The sequence below is a fragment of the Alternaria novae-zelandiae genome (genome assembly GCF_023758075.1).
Source record: "Alternaria novae-zelandiae strain BMP 2774 chromosome Unknown scaffold_17, whole genome shotgun sequence".
NCBI classification, from domain to species: Eukaryota; Fungi; Ascomycota; class Dothideomycetes; order Pleosporales; family Pleosporaceae; genus Alternaria; species Alternaria novae-zelandiae.
The window spans coordinates 386,685-403,681 of NW_026056977.1; the positions used below are offsets into that span (position 1 = coordinate 386,685).

Here is a 16,997-nt window from a genome sequence, read left to right on the forward strand (position 1 = left end):
AAGCCAGTCCGAGTGTCGTGCAGCGCGCTCTAGAATAAATACCGTAGGTCTGCAAACATTTTGACAGCCTTTGTTTATATTCAGAAGTTCTTGCATTGACAACGCTTGGCTGTTGTCAAATCATCGCAAGATGGGCTCACCGCAGGATTCCATCGTACCAGAAGCCTGTGCCTCAAGCGCTCCGGTGTCCGACTCCCGATCCAGTTCTCAGCCAGACAACCACCAGATCTCAATAATAAGCACCCCAAGCGGACACGATGAAAATATAGAACGGTGCACATTCCTCGACCTCCCAGCAGAAATTCGAAACCACATCTACGGCTACATCGTCGGCAAATTCGAGCGAAGAATCATAGATCATTGCGGGAAAGAACGATGCGTAACAACCGTCAAAGGCGTCTTTGCCCAGCTACCGAAAACGATTCGTGGTCTCCTTAATACCTGCAAAACGATATGGCTAGAGCTTCTCTCGCTACTATTCGGATCATATACTTGGACTGCTGATCTCCTATTACGAACCTCCCCACCTGGGAAGATTCTCACACGTTCGAATGGAAGTTGGCTCCGAGAGCCAAGCACACTCTTTCATCCTACATCGAATAACATCCGCCGCGTCAATTTTCGAATCAAAGACACCGTTCCACATCCAGGGTCTTCACCGAAGATCTTGTTACAATACACGGTCGAAATACGTCTGAGCGAGCGCACCAGTGCTGAAGCTTTCACGACTCGGGTCTCGGGATTCGTAACGGGCGTAGGTGGAGAAAACCGTTATAATTTTAAAGCAGACAAGGGTAAAGCCCTGGAGAAGGTACTGGAGCAGAGCATCAATAGCGCACTGCAGGAGGTGGTCAAGTCGAAATTGGTATCGAGGCAGAGTGGCAGTTGCTTCACCGTTGAGGAATGGCAGGGACTTGTATTGAAGCTCAAAGAGGCGTATATGACGTGGATTGTCGAGGAGCAAACATCAAACTGAAGTTTGACGAAGGTGTCGCCGTACAAGGAAGTATGGGACTACAGAATCTATTCTGATGTAAGATAAGTACCCAGGAAGGCCTTGTCACATTCAAGTATTATAATGGATAAGTTTCCGGAAAGCGGCTGATCTATTGCCTAACTTTAGGCTTAACTACTCGATGACGTAGAATCTTCAAAACCCCATCGTTTACCTCCAGGCTTTACTATAACAAGGAATAAAAGAAGCAAAAGTATAGTGTCTAAGTCAAAAGACCTGGTGAGCCCATCATCTTTGCGCAAACATATTCCGATGATATACTGTTGGGTGTGAATACAACTTCTTACGGCCCATGAACGAGTGTTTGGCCTACAAAAATTACCTGTATAGCCGCAAATCTGTGCTTTGAGTAAGATAATGCACAGCTTGAACAACTACTAGAACTTACATTGCTATTATTGCGAAGACGTCGGTCCTTCTCGCCTCCGTGAACCATCCTAGACAAAGCGACACAATGCCGTTGAAAACAGCAATGGCGGCGAGACGATGTACCAGCGAGGATATGTTGACCAGCGCGATGATTGCTATGACCGGGAGGGTGGAAGCGATGAAGCAGGTCAACCAGAACGTGATTGTTGAGATCGTGTCGTCACGATAGAAACACATGGGGTTTTCACTTTCCTTTCCCGGGTATAGCTTCTTGAAGAAGAGAAAGACGTGTACCAGTCGATCGGAGAGCATGGTCGTGAAGGTGTCGGTGCGCACTCGCGGACGCAGCGCGACCAAGCCATCGTCTGCGTGAGCGGTGGGATCATCGTATATGCCCCAGACGTTCCTGTCTGGACCGTACAAGGGTAACTTCATCTCCGAGCTGGCCATGAAGCCTTGGACGTCCTTGAGGTCGAAGTAGTCTGGGGGCTCGAACTGGCAGATGGCTGTCTGATAGTACAATGCCTTGTCTGTGCCGATTAGTATCACCAATATTGGTGTCTTTATGGTCATGGATACTCACTGTACTCCCTAAGCTTCTCTCGAATCTTGAGGATGAGACTCAGTTGCGATGCGTCAACACCATCCCTTTCCTCTGCTGAAACTTCAAGGAAGAACCAGTCGTGAGCATACCGGGCTTTCTCCCCTTCATCGCTGTCGTGGTCTGCGACTTCCATCTCTCGTAAAGTCTCTTCCAAGTATGTTAGTTCTGCCTGCATGTATAGCAAGTTCTTCGCATTCAGTGCACCAAAGCTACGGAAGATGGCGCTCTCGGGGCGTATGCCCATCGATCGGGCAAGCTTAGGGTAGCCTTTGACATAGCCTTGGAGTAGCTTGGATTCTGATGTCTCAGCCATCGTGATGAGAGAAATGGAGTAGAGGCGGAGAAAAGTTGCTGCGAATGTTGGAGTTCCACGACGTCTATCGCAGCGTCTTTATATACCTCATTAGTGGTCGTTCGCGCAATTGAATGATTGTTGGGGATTGAATCATTGGTACAATCACGCCGCCAAGTGACATACGGTAGCTTTGAATCAATACTGAGCGACTGCCGACAGCCACCAAGGGTCAATGTCACATATCCCGCGCTGGGGGTCGTGGGGGCCGTGGCATGGGTGGAGAAACTCCAGTGTGATAGCATGCATACCTGGTAAATCTCTTCAGTTCTCCGTAGCCCCATGTGAAATTCTGACAGTTCCTGATGGACACATTGGGACTTAGACAGACATCATTCTATGTAGTCTGCTGGAGTATCATTCTGGCCAATCTTATACCTCTAATAAGACGCTATAGTCGATCGCATGTATCCATAAAACGTCACCCATGCGAAACTGATTTAGAGACATGAATGATACATAACCATCAAGCTACTCCCTCAGCTTCGCTTGAGGCCGCTCAATACTAACGAAGAGAACTGGACCATACGATCTCAATAAGCCCACGTGCTACATACATGCGACGCGATGTTTGGGTTGCGCAATCACAATGCTCATGATAGCAATATATAATCTGAGAAGAGAGACGCGGCTTTCCATGTTTATAACTCAACCCATCTGAGAGAAAGTATGTCGAATCACACAGCCGCCCAAGCGACTGCTAACGTGAACACCCCGGCGTGGGGCCTTTTCGCCTTCCCAGGAGAGGTTCGGAACATCATTTACGACCTCCTCATCACAAAAGCCTACCCCAAAGACGACATCAGGCCTGTCGCTTCGCGCATGAGTGCTATCCTCGTGAAGTTCCCCAGTTGGCTCAAAGACTTTGCGGATGCTTCTAGGCGGGTTCGAGACGAATTGATACCACTCGTCATGCGACAATACACATGGGTAGCCGACTTGCTATTTAACGATATCGACGACGGGGACTGGTATATTGCGAATAATGGATCATGGCTGGAGGGGACCGATCCTCATCTCGATGGCAACATCCGTCACGTTAGCCTGCGACTTAGGCACTGGTTACCGTCCCAGGAGGTGCCCCGGACAGAGCCATTCTTCAAAATAGGCGAAGTGGGCGTTTTCTCTGCTTATATCGACATTCAGCTATTGGAAAGCGCACCGCATGTCAGTATGAGGGCGAGGGCCCATATAAGGCTTCTCGACTGCAACCAAGAGGCTGCATTAATGGCCGCGTTGAGCTCCACGCTAGACCAAGACGTTAGTGCTGAGTTGCAGAGGTTAGTGAGCGAGAAACAGGCGGCAGGGTCAGCTCAGACATGTTTTACTATAGCGGATTGGAACCGAGTTGCGGACACCTTGGGAACGACGTTTGCCACCTGGTTCAAGACGTATGATTGGACTCCGTGGATATAGGGCTTCATATGGACCTGTACCGTTGGTGGAGTTCGGATGATGGATTGCTATCGACGACATACGCAGGTCAGGATAGGCTCTCTGTATCGAGCAGACACCCAGAGTACTACATGATGATGTTGGGAGGATTTCTCTGGGCGCCAAGTATACTGTAGCTACCGCGCTGATGATAGTTTGCGTAAAGAGCGTTCAGATTCAACCTCGAATTTCCCAGCCATTATTGTTGGGATGCGTAATCAGCCCAGCAAGGGCTCCACACCGGCTTCCAGCTTCTCCACATACGTACTGCAGAGACTGCCATCTCGCCAAACACCGCGGATATTCAATGTCGCGTCAATGTCTTCAAGTGGGTTTCCTTCAACCAGCAACATGTCGGCGTTGAGTCCTTCCGCCAGGCGTCCGCGATCCGTGAATTGAAAACGTTTGGCGACGAGGCTTGTGGCCGAACGAAGGGCCTCTGCAGGTGTCATGCCGATCTTGTGCACGAAGACATTCAATTCTTGATGCATCGATAGCCCAAACGCCGTTCCTACTGCTGGACCTGCTGAATCACTTCCGCTACAGTTCGTTAGTGACTTGGTCAATGGAGCACACACAATTCACTTACCAGAGAATATCGATACCCGCTTCTTTCAACTTCTTCACGCCCTCGTATGCGTATTCCGCTTTACCGTTCTCAGCACAAAACCCCATGCACTTGCACATATTGCCCACACGGTCATCGTTGATCAGCCCTCTAACTCGGGGGTCATGTGCGAACTGATGCTGCAGCTCTTTCCCCTCGGTTGTCAGACTGCCGATTGCAGCAAGTGTAGGATTGACCCAGGCGTTGTTCTTCTTGTACGCATCTATCAGCTCCTGAGTCGGCGGCTGGTCGCAGAATGTATGTGTAAGACCATCGACCCCCGCGTTCAGGACATCAAGAGTATCCCGCAGGGAGAGAGCGTGTGCAACGATCAGGTAACCCCGCTTCTTGGCTTCCGTGATGATTGTTTTTTGCAGTTCGACTGAAGGGTAGGTGAACTCGCGACCCATGCTAGTTCCGCTCTCGTGCATGAGTTTGATGTAGTCTGGTTGCATGTCTTTCTTCGTCCACTCCAGATATTCCACCACGCTGCTTTGATCCGTCAGTTTGGGCCATTTTGCAATTGCCGCCGCTGTTTCTGGACTCTTGTCGTGAGCCGTAATTACGGGTATCGGCCACCCGTTCTCGATGGTGGCAGCCTGGCCTGCCGTCTTGTACGAAGCAGTATCTGGCTCCAAAGTCTGCTTCTTCAGCTTCTGCACGTTCTCAAGCTCGTTGTGCATTTCGCACACGGTGGTCACGCCAAAGCGCAACGCTTGAGGTAGGGCTTCGGGATCGGCCCTGTCTGCGTGGATGTGGCAGTCGATCAAGCCTGGGAGGAGCGTGTGGCCCGGTTTCGAATATGTCTTTACTGGTTCGAGCGGCGCATCGCTGATAGGTCCGACACTCTTGATCTTGCCATCATGTACGTGAACATATCCTTCGTCGATAGTCTCTTCGCCAGTGAAAATGCGAATGTCACGAAGAAGGAAAGTCGTCATGGTGCTGTATGCTTCGATGGTAGGACTGTATCTAGTCGCAATGCTTTGCTCCTAGCTGGTCCTCGTAGGCGTTGTAGACCACACTTGCTTCGTGCGATTGTTATATCGACAGAGGATGCAGGGACGGAACTACGTGTCCCTTGTGAATCACACACATTGCTTTTGTAGAAGATTACATCTAGCTCACTTTGCTGCAGATGGGGGGCCAGCGGTACGGGCTCGTTGCATTAGCGTCCGGCTACGACCCGCAAACTACGGATAGAAAGGGCGTCAAGCCCGTGAGGCCAGTATCGTATTGCGAGTATGCCGTGTCGCAGGAGTGAACCTTTACCGGCATGTCTGGCACTGGACGGACGTGATGGCTTTGTCGTCATTAGTAAGTATCGTGGTCCCCCCATTCGGTCAGCGTCGTGGAGAGCCGAAGCCGGTTCACCGCTCCCGTGCCATGCGCCATGGTGGATGGAAGGTAACAGGGACAAGTGTGAAGTTCAGCGGGTCTTACAAAGGCGTTGCGTTGATGAGATCATGTCGCTCATTCGGCGATGGTGACATGCATGAGAACCCGCATCGCTCCTTCAGATCGATCCACAGATGCCAAGACGCTAGTGATCAGTCGCGTTCATCCTCATCGTCGCTTCCTCCACTCGACTCTCCGTCTTCGTATCATGACTTCGTGAACTTCACGACAGTTCGGCCGTTATAAACGAAGAGCCCCATTCACATAATCTCAAACGTCCAACGGTTTGGCACATCTAATTCATTAGCTGTCAGTCATTGTCACCTCCGCCACCACGGTTGATGCATGAAGTGCATGAAGAATGGACTACAAGGTCTTCAATTTCTTCTTAAAATGTAGATGTCACAGTAGCCTGGAGATGTGAACGTAAGTATAAGACGATCTGAAGGAGACGACGTGGCCATTGCGAGTGACATGATCGAGGTATAAAAGCCTATCCTAGGCTGCTCAACTCTGAAGCCTCACGCTCTCACCACATAATAACATTACGACCGCCTACTACTCTAAAGAAACTAAAGCCATGTTTCCCTACAGGCAGTCGGGGTATACCTATAACATTACGTTCTCACAACAAGTACCTTTTCCAGGGTCTTATAGTGTACAGGCAGAGAACCCGCAGCTGGCCCTCGTTCCACAACTGGCAATTGTCCCACAACAGCAGGTAGTCAACCGACGACAGACACGGGTCCACTATACCGGTTACGATAGAAATCTCACTGACTCCCAATTCTGTCGTTGCGCACAACCAGAAACCCACGGCGATGCGTACTCACATCCTGAAGTTAACAACCACGCACAATACGACGGTGTACACATCCTAGATCTTCAAGGCCAGGAGATACAGAGAGAAGAGTATATCCAGCGATGCATGGATATCTTAGGCAAAGACTTCGTCAACTCGAACCACGAACTAAGAACTGTGCGTGCGCAGGTCTTGCACCCTGAAAGTATGCGAGTGCAGGATGACCAGAGGGAGACTGCGAGACGAGCAGCAGAGATTGGAGTTCTCAGGAAAGGGCTACCGCACGATGTCGTTTGGTACGGGCCGGTGAACCCCAAAGGATGCCATATTCACCCGCCACCTGAGCAATGCGAAGAAAATTTCATCGGGGCAACTGGAAGTTGGAATCCGGCTACTGAGCGCGCGGTGAACGGACTAACAATGACCGAGCGTGAGGCGGATTGGGGGCAGCGTGGGTACGGTCGTCAGGGTTTTAGTCGACGTGGATATCGTTGAAGTGGTTGGCTGTATAGTTAGTTGTAAATTGAATCTGAGACGGATCATCAGCATATTCAGAGTTAGTAGTTGTGTCTGCACCAGTAAGTGCTTCCGTATAACGATCGGCTCCTCAGGGGTAACCGCAGCCAATGTTGCGGTCGGCTTCCAAGGGAGCTCTGAGAATACCTGTCATGTCGGTCTCGATCCCTGTGGTAGGCGTGCATTCGGGTGGAGTTGCTACTGTATTCCTTCGTTGCGTGCCGATAACCCGAGAACTCAGTGTGATTGATGATGTATTCGTTGTTTGCCAGAACCATGACAGCTCGCGTCACGATGATGGACCCACGTCACGGGCCGAGTGAAGAGCGAACGACTGCGACGCGTAACGAACGGAAGCAAAGCCGCTGTCCGCCAAGCCCCCCACCAACGCGACGGAGCGTGTCTCCAGTTCGTCATGACTCCGGCATCGCAGACTCCATCACGACTCTCATTTCTCTCCATTCAAGCCCTGTCTGGCTTCGATGCTGCACACTCGTTTTGTAGCTACCAACCATGGTGGTCCTAGTTGATCTGGGAGACGATGAACTGCCCAATTTAGAGACGCCCCATCCATCTTCCGGCCGGTTCAACGTCTTGCCGCCGCGTCGCTCCTTTGATGAAGCCGATGTGACGACAGCAGCCGAGAGGCCGAACCCGAACATCAATGGATTCAGCGCGGCACTTAGCTGTTATCCGTACGCTCCAGCCATAGCATGGACTTGATTCCGCGCTTTGATGTATGCTAATCACATTAACTATGCAGGATAGTCAGTCAGCTCGCTGCTCAGCTCGACCTCAACACGCTTCACGACCTCTCACGTACTTGCAGGCAGTTTCGCGCGAATCTGCTCGAATATCGCAGCCAGCTGGTCAAACATACGCTTCATTGCGAGAATGAAGACGATGACCTCAGTGAGAAGCCTGGTTCGCGACTGCACGAGGGGCGACATGTCTTAGAGAGCCGCTTGACGACTGGTCGCGTCGGCAAATGCGCCCGCGATATGGTGGGCGACTGCCAGCGGTGTGGGAAAGTCGTATGCCGGGTACGACATCCAGATGCAAGTGAAAGGGCATAGGGCTAACAGGTCTTGCAGAACTGTACGATGAAGCCACCACCAACGCCCACGCTCAGAGCGCGCCATCGCCGATTATGTCGAACGTGTACCAAAGCGCCCCTCACACTGCTCATGGCTGTGCAGAAGCAGCGCTCCTTGTCGACGTCCCCTTCGCCACCCGGGTCACCAGAGACACATCCAGTGCTCTTCGATGGCGACAAGCCGCGCGCCTTTACCGCGCCAGCTTTCGAGCGTACACCCTGCAACTGCGACAACGTAGTTTGGCTCTGCGCGCCATGTGGCAAGGACCTGCGAAACGCCGACACCACATACGTCCGCGGCTGGAGTTGGCGCACTATGTACAGCCACATGCACGGCGGCGTAGGTATTGGTCTCGGCGAAGGCAACGAAGGCGTAGAATGCGGGCGAGGCTCAGCGTGCCTGGGCGCACACATCGTCGAGCACGAGACATGCGAGCAAAACCTCCTCGACACCATCGAGAAAGAGAGATCACAAACGCCAGAGTCGCCCGAACGCTGGAGGGGTTCCTCCTATCTCACACAGGAGATCGAAGGCATCGGCGGTGTGCTCAAGGTCAAACACAAGAAGCAGGTGCGCGTTGGTGAATGCGTCAAACTGTTTGAGGACGAGAAGAAGAAGTCGATTCAGTATCTTGAGCGAGAGGTTAAGGGTGAGCTGAGGAGTTGGTGCTCTTGGTGTGAGAGGGTTGTCTTGGGTAAGAAGGACAAGGCTGAGAACAATGGGGAAAGACCCTCGTCGAGTGGCTCGAGCTCATCGTCTAGTAAACCAGTATTTACGTATAGATACTGATTTGGACTGTTACATAGTTAAGTAGTTCTGCCCAGCGATCACTAGTGCATGCGCTCAACAATTACGTTTCTTGCAATTACAATCGCAATATCGATACTAATCCTTTACCCCAAATACCTCCTGAAGGTATTTTACCTCTCGCATCAACTTCTCACACTCCGCCCGAGCAATATCGAGGTCTTCTCGAAGCAGGTCCCGTTCACTTTCCACCTCTTGTATACTGCTGCTATCACAATCCTTTCCTCTTTTTCCTCTACTCTCCAGCAGCTCTTTATATCTGCACAACAATTCTCGCAACTGCAACAACAGCTTACTCTTCTCGTTCTGCAGCTCCGCCTTCTCTTTCATGAGCTTGTCAGGCGGAGGGCGACGATCTTCATCCAAGACAGCTGCCAGGGTGTCTCGACTTTGTTCGAGTGCCTCACGGAGCTTCGCATCGAGATTCTGAGACGCTAGTTTCATACGCTCTTCTTCGTACGTCTTCTTAAGTCTCTTGATATCATGCTCTAATTTTGCTCGTGCATTGATTAGGTTGTGAAGATTGCGCTCTCGTCCGAAAGGTAATCTGGGGCCGTCGAACTGCGCGGCGAGCGTCGCGTATTTGTCGTACTCTGTGTAAAGTTCGCGGTAGTTCTGTAGAAGTTGGGCGTGCGTCCAGCTGGCAAGGGCTTTCTTGGGCGTGAAGCCGGAAGAAGGGTCCATCATTTGTAAACCTTGCGTTTGGTGCAGTGAGAGTGTTGCGGAGGTGGGTATAAGGGGAGTACATCGTGATTGTTTGCGCAAAGCTTGCTTTGACAACATAGTCATGGATGGTCACACGTGGACCTTCCTGCTGGCGATTTCAAGTCAAGCTGAGCGTCAAAGGGAAATGTGAAAGACGGATGAGTCAAGAGCAATCTTACTAGAACCAGAGTGGATTCAAGATCGAGATGTGAATGAAACATCGCAGTCAGCGGTACCTAGAAGCTCAAATGAGCTCTTCAATACCGTTGCTGCCGATAATTTCAATACTGTAAAAACACTACGCCTCAGAATGGTATACCAAAAACGCCACGCTCTTATCCTAAACGCCGAACCTCCGCATACGTGCTATCACTCCGTGTTCTCCGCCCTCTTCTACCGTCTCGCGCGAACATTGAACGGACTCTCCTCCGCGGCCTTGAAAGAGTCAAACGCGAACAGGCTGACAAAGTACAGCGCTGCAAACCTGACCAGCGTATCGCTCAGTCCGCCATTACCAGTCAACATCCTTTGTAGGCCGGCGAATGGGCTTTCGCCAACCGGCCGACTGGGTTCTGAAGCGGAGCCAAGTGTGCGACCTTTGGTCGAGAAGACAGCGGAGGCGGCACCGGGGCCAGAAGTATCGTTTGCGGCTTTACGGACGGCGGCTGTGAGGGCTGCGGGGTTGGCGCCGCGGATGGTTTCGACGACGGAGGTGGATTTGATGACGAGGAAGGTTGGCATACTGAACAGTGTTTATGTTAGTTCATGAATCTATAGTTTCCTCTATCCCAGCATGCAGGTGTGTCTCTCGGGGTGTACGTACGCGCTGACGCCATACTTCTTTGCGACTTCCTGTTGGCTATCCACGTCCACCTTGACGAACTGCATTTTGCCTGGCTTGGTTTCCTTTTCTGCCAAGCCCTGAAAGACTGGCGCGATTGCCTTGCATGGTCCGCACCAATCCGCATAGAAGTCGACGATAGTATATTTGGATTGCGACAGAAGTTGGGAGAAGTGCGAAGCGGAGGTTACGGGTATGATTTTGCCGGGCATCGTGGCTATTTTCGATTGTGTAGGCTCTTGAAACGAGGTAATTCCTGGGTGATTGGCGAAGGAGAATGGATAGGGTGGTTCGTGAAGTGGAGTTGCGTTAGTAGTGGGTGTGCCGCGGGGAGGACAGCTTGCGGCAAGGATGCGCCACTCTGAGCTCAGGTGGGTCGTGCGTCAGGGAACTAGCTGTGACGCGTAGTCAACGCGACCTACGGCAGTGTCGACGATTTGGTCAAGATTAATCGCGCGGGTATTTTGATTCAGAAGAAGCTTGCTATAGATTCCTTCAGCTATGTATGTGCTCTTTGTACATGTTCAGTCAGCTGCCACCTCGCTGTCATCTCCTTCCTTCTCAGTCCTCAATACGCTCTCCTACTTGATCGCATGTTCGCTCGGAATGCCATCGCGCTATGCAAGACCAGCAGTACCGATAAACGGAGTGGATCGGCTTCTCGACTTCTTGGGGATGTACTCGGGCTCATCCTCGCTTGCATCCACCTCTCGGATAGGACGCTTCTTCGCTCGCGTCTTCTTGGCCTTGGGCTTGTGAATTGCTGCTGCATCTGTAGCTTTGACCCCGTCATCGACTCCTGCTTCTTCCAACTTGACACCGACGGTCGGTCCATCCTCAGTCGGCTGGGCATCGACTGCTCCTCCGACTTTACTTGTGCTTGGTGCCTTCTCCAGCTCGAGCGGGGGCGAGGGCAGATAGGCGACGTTCGGCTGCGGTTCCACCTCGTGTTCCGGATCTTCTGCCTTGACCTTGGCCTCTGCGACCTCTGCGGCGTCTTCTTCTGCCTCATCTTTGACCTTCTTCTTCTGGGCCCGGGCTTTCTTTGGTTTCGCGCGCGACTCGATATTGGGCGCCGGTGGCTTAACGATCTTGCCTGTCTCGAGTGTCTCGGTCACGACTTCCTCAAACTCTGTGGAAAGGGAGTCACGGCCATCGAACATGTCTTCACTGGCTCGGCGGACCACTTGTTCTAAGTCGAACGCTGACATGCACTGCCAGTGCTTGTAGACCATGCTCTCGTGCTCGCCATCGAACGGTACAGATAGACCAAGCCTCAGTTCACCTTTGGTGATCTTCACGTTCTTAGACAGGCAGTCGCTGCCACGGCAAGCGCATGCACGACCGGCAACGTCGACCTTGTAGAAGCTGACATCAGTGTACTCTTTGGCGTATCGCTGAGCGTCTTTGGCCAGGTCTTCCCGGATGCCCTTGAAGTTCTTGTCGACTGGCTGACCCTCGAAGGCTAGCCGTACTTGCTCTTGGCTCTCTGGGCTGAGTCGATCGTAGCCGGGTGCCTTTGTCGGGTCGTTACCGGTGGTCTCCTTCAAGCCCGCGATCTGATGCTTGGTCGCACAGCCCCTTACTGTGTCAGTAAACACACAGTAGGCGCAGGGGGCTCCAGACGAAGGTGGACTTACCAGTGACGCCAGGCCATGTACCATCTAGCCTCTGGTTCGAACAGCGTATGAGTACCGATACGTAGCTCTCCTTTCGCGATCTTTATCTGGCTGCGCTTGCAGGCGGCCTGACTACAGGTTGCGCGGCCAGTACTCGCCTGCTCTTCAAGTTGTTAGCCAAGAATTCGGGAACGGAATGCGGCAGAACATACCAAGACGCCATTTAGGGCCTTCGTCGTCCATGTTTCCGAATTTCGAGAGTTCTGTGGGATTTCGACAGGGGGTTCAGTGAATTGAGGTGACAAGAGGTGACAAGAGGCGAGATGTGAGTGCAGCTACCCGCTCTTCCAAGGTTGCGAGCAAGCACGTGCGGCTTGGCGGGGAAAGAGGAAGTCGCAGTGGCTGCGTCCAGTGGTCTCGACGACCTCGTTCTCACCGGGTAGATATCTGTTCTCTTCTTCTCATCTTCAATATAGAGAAAAGCTCTAGAAGGACTAATGAGCGATGAGTGGCGCCGAAACAGTTGTGGCCTTGTTTGTGGCCGAGACAACCCAGGAGACGAAACAGGAAAGAACGAGGTCACTGCAAAACTTATCACTCAGTCATCGTCGACAGCTAAAACAACACAATCTGCTCGGAGTGTCGCTCACTGAGTGAGGCTATCATGGTCCATTTTTGACCATTGCGCTCCCCTGCGTCCAATCAGCGGTCAGCAGGAAGTCAGTCGCGACTTGTTCGCAATGCTTAGACAATGTCTCTCAGTAAACGCGGTTCGTGCTCGCGGAAGTCTGAACTAGATTTAAGCTTACCCATGTCTCCCATCCTGAGGTTTATGAAGTTCAATTGAGGATTGCGGGGAACAGCGGGGAAGTCCGTCTTCACTAGTCCACCTCCGCTGACTCAGACACACCCTCTAGCTATCTCCACAACTCAACAGAACGAGTTAGTGACTAGATGCTTTTCCGAGAACCGTGACTCACTATTCCGGTCGTAGAATCATATAAGATACGAGATAAGCATACCAAGCAGTCGTTCCTTGCTTTCCTACCTTGGCAGCTCAACCCCCAATATCCAATACAAACATGACAGAACCCACATCAGACAAGAAGCTTTACGTCAACGCCGAAGATGCACGATCTTTCGTAACCTCAGTTCTGGTCGGTAATGGCGTCGCGCCTGAGAACGCGAGCATCGTTGCCAAATGCCTCATAGCAGCCGACCTCCGCGGCGTCGACACCCACGGCATGAACAGAATCCCGTCATACATGGAACGCGTCCGTCAAGGCGTCTTGAACAGTGCAGCAACACCTACTCTCACCCAAGTAACGCCAGTGGTCACCCAAGTCGACGCCAACAATGGCTTCGGCTTTCTTGCCGCAGACGCCGGCATGGCTGCGTGCATCGAATCTGCAAAGACGTATGGTATCGGGATGGCGAGCATCAAGCATTCGAATCATTTCGGTATGAGTGCTTGGGTCGTACAGAAGGCGCTCGATGCCGACATGATGAGTTTGGTGTTCACCAATTCGAGCCCTGCGCTACCGGCCTGGGGCGGGAAGAGTAAGCTGCTAGGTGTCTCGCCGATAGCATGTGGTGCGCCGGGGAAAGACCAACCGTTTGTTCTGGATATGGCTCCATCGATCGCGGCAAGAGGCAAGATCTACAAAGCAAAGAGAAGGGGCGAGAAAATTCCTCTGGATTGGGCGCTCGACAAAGATGGAAAGCCTACAGACGACCCAGAGGCCGCACTCGACGGTGGTGTCATGTTACCTATGGGTGGGCCTAAAGGTTCAGGTCTAGCTGTCATGATGGATGTCTTCTCTGGTGTACTCTCCGGCTCCGCCTTTGCGGGCGACGTTACGAATCCTTACGACCCTTCCAGACCATCAGATGTTGGCCACTTCCTTGTCGCGGTGAAACCAGACCTCTTCATGAGCTTGGATGACTTCAGGGAGAGGATGCAGATTCTGTATGATAGGGTCACGGGTGCTGAGAAGGCAGCGGGTGTGGAGAGGATTTACTTTCCAGGCGAACTTGAGCAGTTGCAACAACAGGAAAGAGAAAGGACGGGTATTCCGTTGGTGCAAGCGGAAGTTGATGCGCTGAATGCGGAGGCAGAGAAGGTCGGTGCTAGGCCGTTAGTTATCAAGTGAGCGCAAACACGATGTACAATACATGGTGTTGCACCATATAATGCACGACCAAAGAATCATAAGTCACTGCGACACCTAGGGCAGACCGTGTTGACAGGTAGTCGTTTCATCAGCCAATCGCCACGTGCAATAAAACCTCCAAACAGGTCTGCAGCCTACATTGGAATGAAAATATGCAAAGTAGGCGACTTGACGGCAGCGTAGGCTTCAATGGTTTATCTTTCCTCGAACAAGGTTCTTTCAAAGTCTACCCATGCGATCGGCAATGATCATCTCTCTATATCAGTCTCGCTTTTGGTGTCATCCCAGTCGCCACGTCTGATGTCTTCATCTTCTTCGGTCCACATCTACATCCCAACCAGGTGCGTCTTCCTAATACCCATACCACTGGGTTGACACGTCTTCATCGATTATTCCTTCGCCAAACCCTTCTTCATCCTCGTCGTTGGGTCCGTCTGAGAATGCGCGTCCGTCCCAAGTCGCACTGTAATCAATGCTAAGAATACGGTTCTGCCGCCTAGTATTTGCGGGAACTGGTACGTTTTCTTGCGAATCACCCAGACCGGCATCTGGGGATGAAGTTGGAGAAGAGGTGTCGTGAGAGTCGTTGAGGTCTTCGTGTTCGTTGTCCTCTTCCTCATCATCATCCCCCCGGTTCGCATCGCCTTCGTATACTATGAATCCCCGCCGACGGGTCATATATTCCAGAACTGATTCTCCCGTCACGGCAGGCTGAGCTGCTGTATCTCCGTGAGCTGAGGTCTCTTCCGTCTCGTTCACGGCATCGCCATCAGCTCGATTTTGCTGGGAAAATGGCTCAAGGCTTCGCTCTTCTTCATCTTCAAAGTCGTCGCTGGTGGACACAAGCCACGTACTACCAGATTCTGAGGACGACACTGATGCCGGTTGAACTGGTCGTACCGGTCTACGCTGCTCGCTGAACTGAATACGGCATTCCGGGCAAAGGTTGCTATTAGAAGACGTCCCGTTGAGCCATTCGAAGATACAGTCATAGTGGAACAGATGTCCGCACGAGTTGAGCTTCACAGTTTCCGAGCGTCTAGTACCATCAACATGATCTTCCATACAGATTGTACAGCATTGATCCTCGGGGATTGTTGTTGCGTCAGTAGCAAGATCAATGAGAGAAATTGTAGGGCCGTAAGGTTCGACGCTGGCAGTATCGTCGACGGTGAAATCTGGGAATGCGTGTTCTTCGTCGTCTGCATCGGATGTGTCCGAGTCGTCATCTTCATCATAGAAGCGATGACCCCGCCCTGTGGACGAGAATCGCGGTCCTCGGCTGCGTAGTATAGCTTCTACGTCTATTTTGTTGGCGAAATTTGGTATATGAAAGTCTCCTGCAGGTGTATAGAAGTCACCTGGCGCGATGATCAGACCGCCTTCTCTTCTCTGATCATACTCCTTACACCGCCTTTCGGTGATAAGAGCCACGTTGGCACGCGGTATCCAGGGTCTAGGATCGGAGGATGGAAGCCTCATTTGTTCCATAACCCAAAGAAACATGTTGAACTCCAGATCTAGTGGATGGGAATCGAAATCAAGACTCATATCGTATGCCTTCTCCCATATAGCGTCCCAAAGCCCGATGAAGTCGATGTTCTTTAGGCCATCTCGAACATGATATGGCATCAGTGCTTGAGGATCTTGACATTCCACAGAGTATATGTACTTCGTCCGCGCTTGCTCTAGGCCCATTGCATACCATTTGTATGCCGGTTTCTGATTGCTCGAACGATCATCGTGCTCATAAGAGTACCTGAAAAGGAGGGCAACGTTGAAAGTCTGCTGCATGACCATGTCCAATATACCCACAATACCGCTAAAGTTACCCGGTTCGCGGGTGAAGACCTCCATTACCGACCACAGTACGCCTCCGGGGCCGAAAAGTTCGTGGGTATGATCGAGAGCAGGATTCGACTCCGCTAGACCGTAGACCGGCCCGCAGGTTGCGACAGCCGTCAAATTTGCCGTCGCAATATCTTTCTCCTTCGACCACTGAGATTCTTCCGACAAAATGAGAGTGGCGCAGTCGACCAGCCACTTCAATCCCCTTTTGACTTTGGTGTACCCTCGCCCGAGATCTATCACAACGTCGTATGGATTGCCACCGAAGACATCTTGTCGGACATGTGAGTCTAGCTCGAACCAGATGCGAACTGGGTCTTGCTTGGCCATCAGCTGCGCCACTTGCAGTGATTCCGGGTCGGAATAGCGAAAGGCTTCGGGATCGCGAAGGCACTGCAAAGTTTGAATCCATGGGGCATGGATGTGTTGTTGGTACTCTGTTGATGGAAGCGCATCCGGATACTCCTCGTAGCATTCGTAAACGCGGTGGAGAACCGAAGCAAATACATCGAGAATTCGGTCCGTGTGGGTATAAGAATGGCGCCATGGCCGAAGGGCTTCGTCGAGTGAGGTCAACTTGACGGGCAAGTCCTTAGCTATCGTACGCGCATCCGAAGGCGTCATTCCTTGCTCTGGAGGTGGCTGAGATCCGGCGTCGTCCATCGCGTGTGTGGGATAAACACGAAAAGGTGGCCGGGTGAAATCGTTACGCGACTACATGGTGAGCTCGGATCCACTTTGCGGGTTTCCACGTGGGTGACGCGCCTTTGGGTCAGAATGTGGTCTAGTCCCAGTTCGAGCTAGTTATC

At 51.9% G+C, this 16,997-nt stretch overlaps 8 protein-coding genes across 8 annotated transcripts; 2 read left to right on the top strand and 6 right to left on the bottom strand.

The window, feature by feature from the left end:
- Nucleotides 1-1,399: 1,399 nt before the first annotated feature.
- Nucleotides 1,400-2,301, bottom strand: J4E88_007953 (uncharacterized protein; the record flags this gene model as incomplete). Its single annotated transcript, XM_049401567.1, has 2 exons — nt 1,400-1,914; nt 1,968-2,301. 2 exons carry the CDS (start codon nt 2,299-2,301, stop codon nt 1,400-1,402), a joined length of 849 nt encoding a protein of 282 aa, XP_049252640.1.
- Nucleotides 2,302-3,992: 1,691 nt separating this feature from the next.
- On the bottom strand, nt 3,993-5,322 carry J4E88_007954 (uncharacterized protein; the record flags this gene model as incomplete). The annotated part of the gene is made up of 2 exons (XM_049401568.1): nt 3,993-4,314; nt 4,364-5,322. The coding sequence occupies 2 exons, from the start codon at nt 5,320-5,322 to the stop codon at nt 3,993-3,995; spliced, it is 1,281 nt and encodes a 426-aa protein (XP_049252641.1).
- A 2,678-nt stretch (nt 5,323-8,000) lies between these two features.
- Nucleotides 8,001-8,983, top strand: J4E88_007955 (uncharacterized protein; the record flags this gene model as incomplete). The annotated part of the gene is made up of 2 exons (XM_049401569.1): nt 8,001-8,009; nt 8,183-8,983. 2 exons carry the CDS (start codon nt 8,001-8,003, stop codon nt 8,981-8,983), a joined length of 810 nt encoding a protein of 269 aa, XP_049252642.1.
- Nucleotides 8,984-9,079: 96 nt separating this feature from the next.
- Nucleotides 9,080-9,688, bottom strand: J4E88_007956 (uncharacterized protein; the record flags this gene model as incomplete). The annotated part of the gene is made up of 1 exon (XM_049401570.1): nt 9,080-9,688. One exon carries the CDS (start codon nt 9,686-9,688, stop codon nt 9,080-9,082), a length of 609 nt encoding a protein of 202 aa, XP_049252643.1.
- Nucleotides 9,689-10,099: 411 nt separating this feature from the next.
- Nucleotides 10,100-10,759, bottom strand: J4E88_007957 (uncharacterized protein; the record flags this gene model as incomplete). Its single annotated transcript, XM_049401571.1, has 2 exons — nt 10,100-10,448; nt 10,530-10,759. 2 exons carry the CDS (start codon nt 10,757-10,759, stop codon nt 10,100-10,102), a joined length of 579 nt encoding a protein of 192 aa, XP_049252644.1.
- A 405-nt stretch (nt 10,760-11,164) lies between these two features.
- On the bottom strand, nt 11,165-12,409 carry J4E88_007958 (uncharacterized protein; the record flags this gene model as incomplete). The annotated part of the gene is made up of 2 exons (XM_049401572.1): nt 11,165-12,132; nt 12,379-12,409. 2 exons carry the CDS (start codon nt 12,407-12,409, stop codon nt 11,165-11,167), a joined length of 999 nt encoding a protein of 332 aa, XP_049252645.1.
- Nucleotides 12,410-13,248: 839 nt separating this feature from the next.
- Nucleotides 13,249-14,319, top strand: J4E88_007959 (uncharacterized protein; the record flags this gene model as incomplete). The annotated part of the gene is made up of 1 exon (XM_049401573.1): nt 13,249-14,319. The coding sequence occupies one exon, from the start codon at nt 13,249-13,251 to the stop codon at nt 14,317-14,319; it is 1,071 nt and encodes a 356-aa protein (XP_049252646.1).
- Nucleotides 14,320-14,691: 372 nt separating this feature from the next.
- On the bottom strand, nt 14,692-16,851 carry J4E88_007960 (uncharacterized protein; the record flags this gene model as incomplete). The annotated part of the gene is made up of 1 exon (XM_049401574.1): nt 14,692-16,851. One exon carries the CDS (start codon nt 16,849-16,851, stop codon nt 14,692-14,694), a length of 2,160 nt encoding a protein of 719 aa, XP_049252647.1.
- Nucleotides 16,852-16,997: the final 146 nt, after the last annotated feature.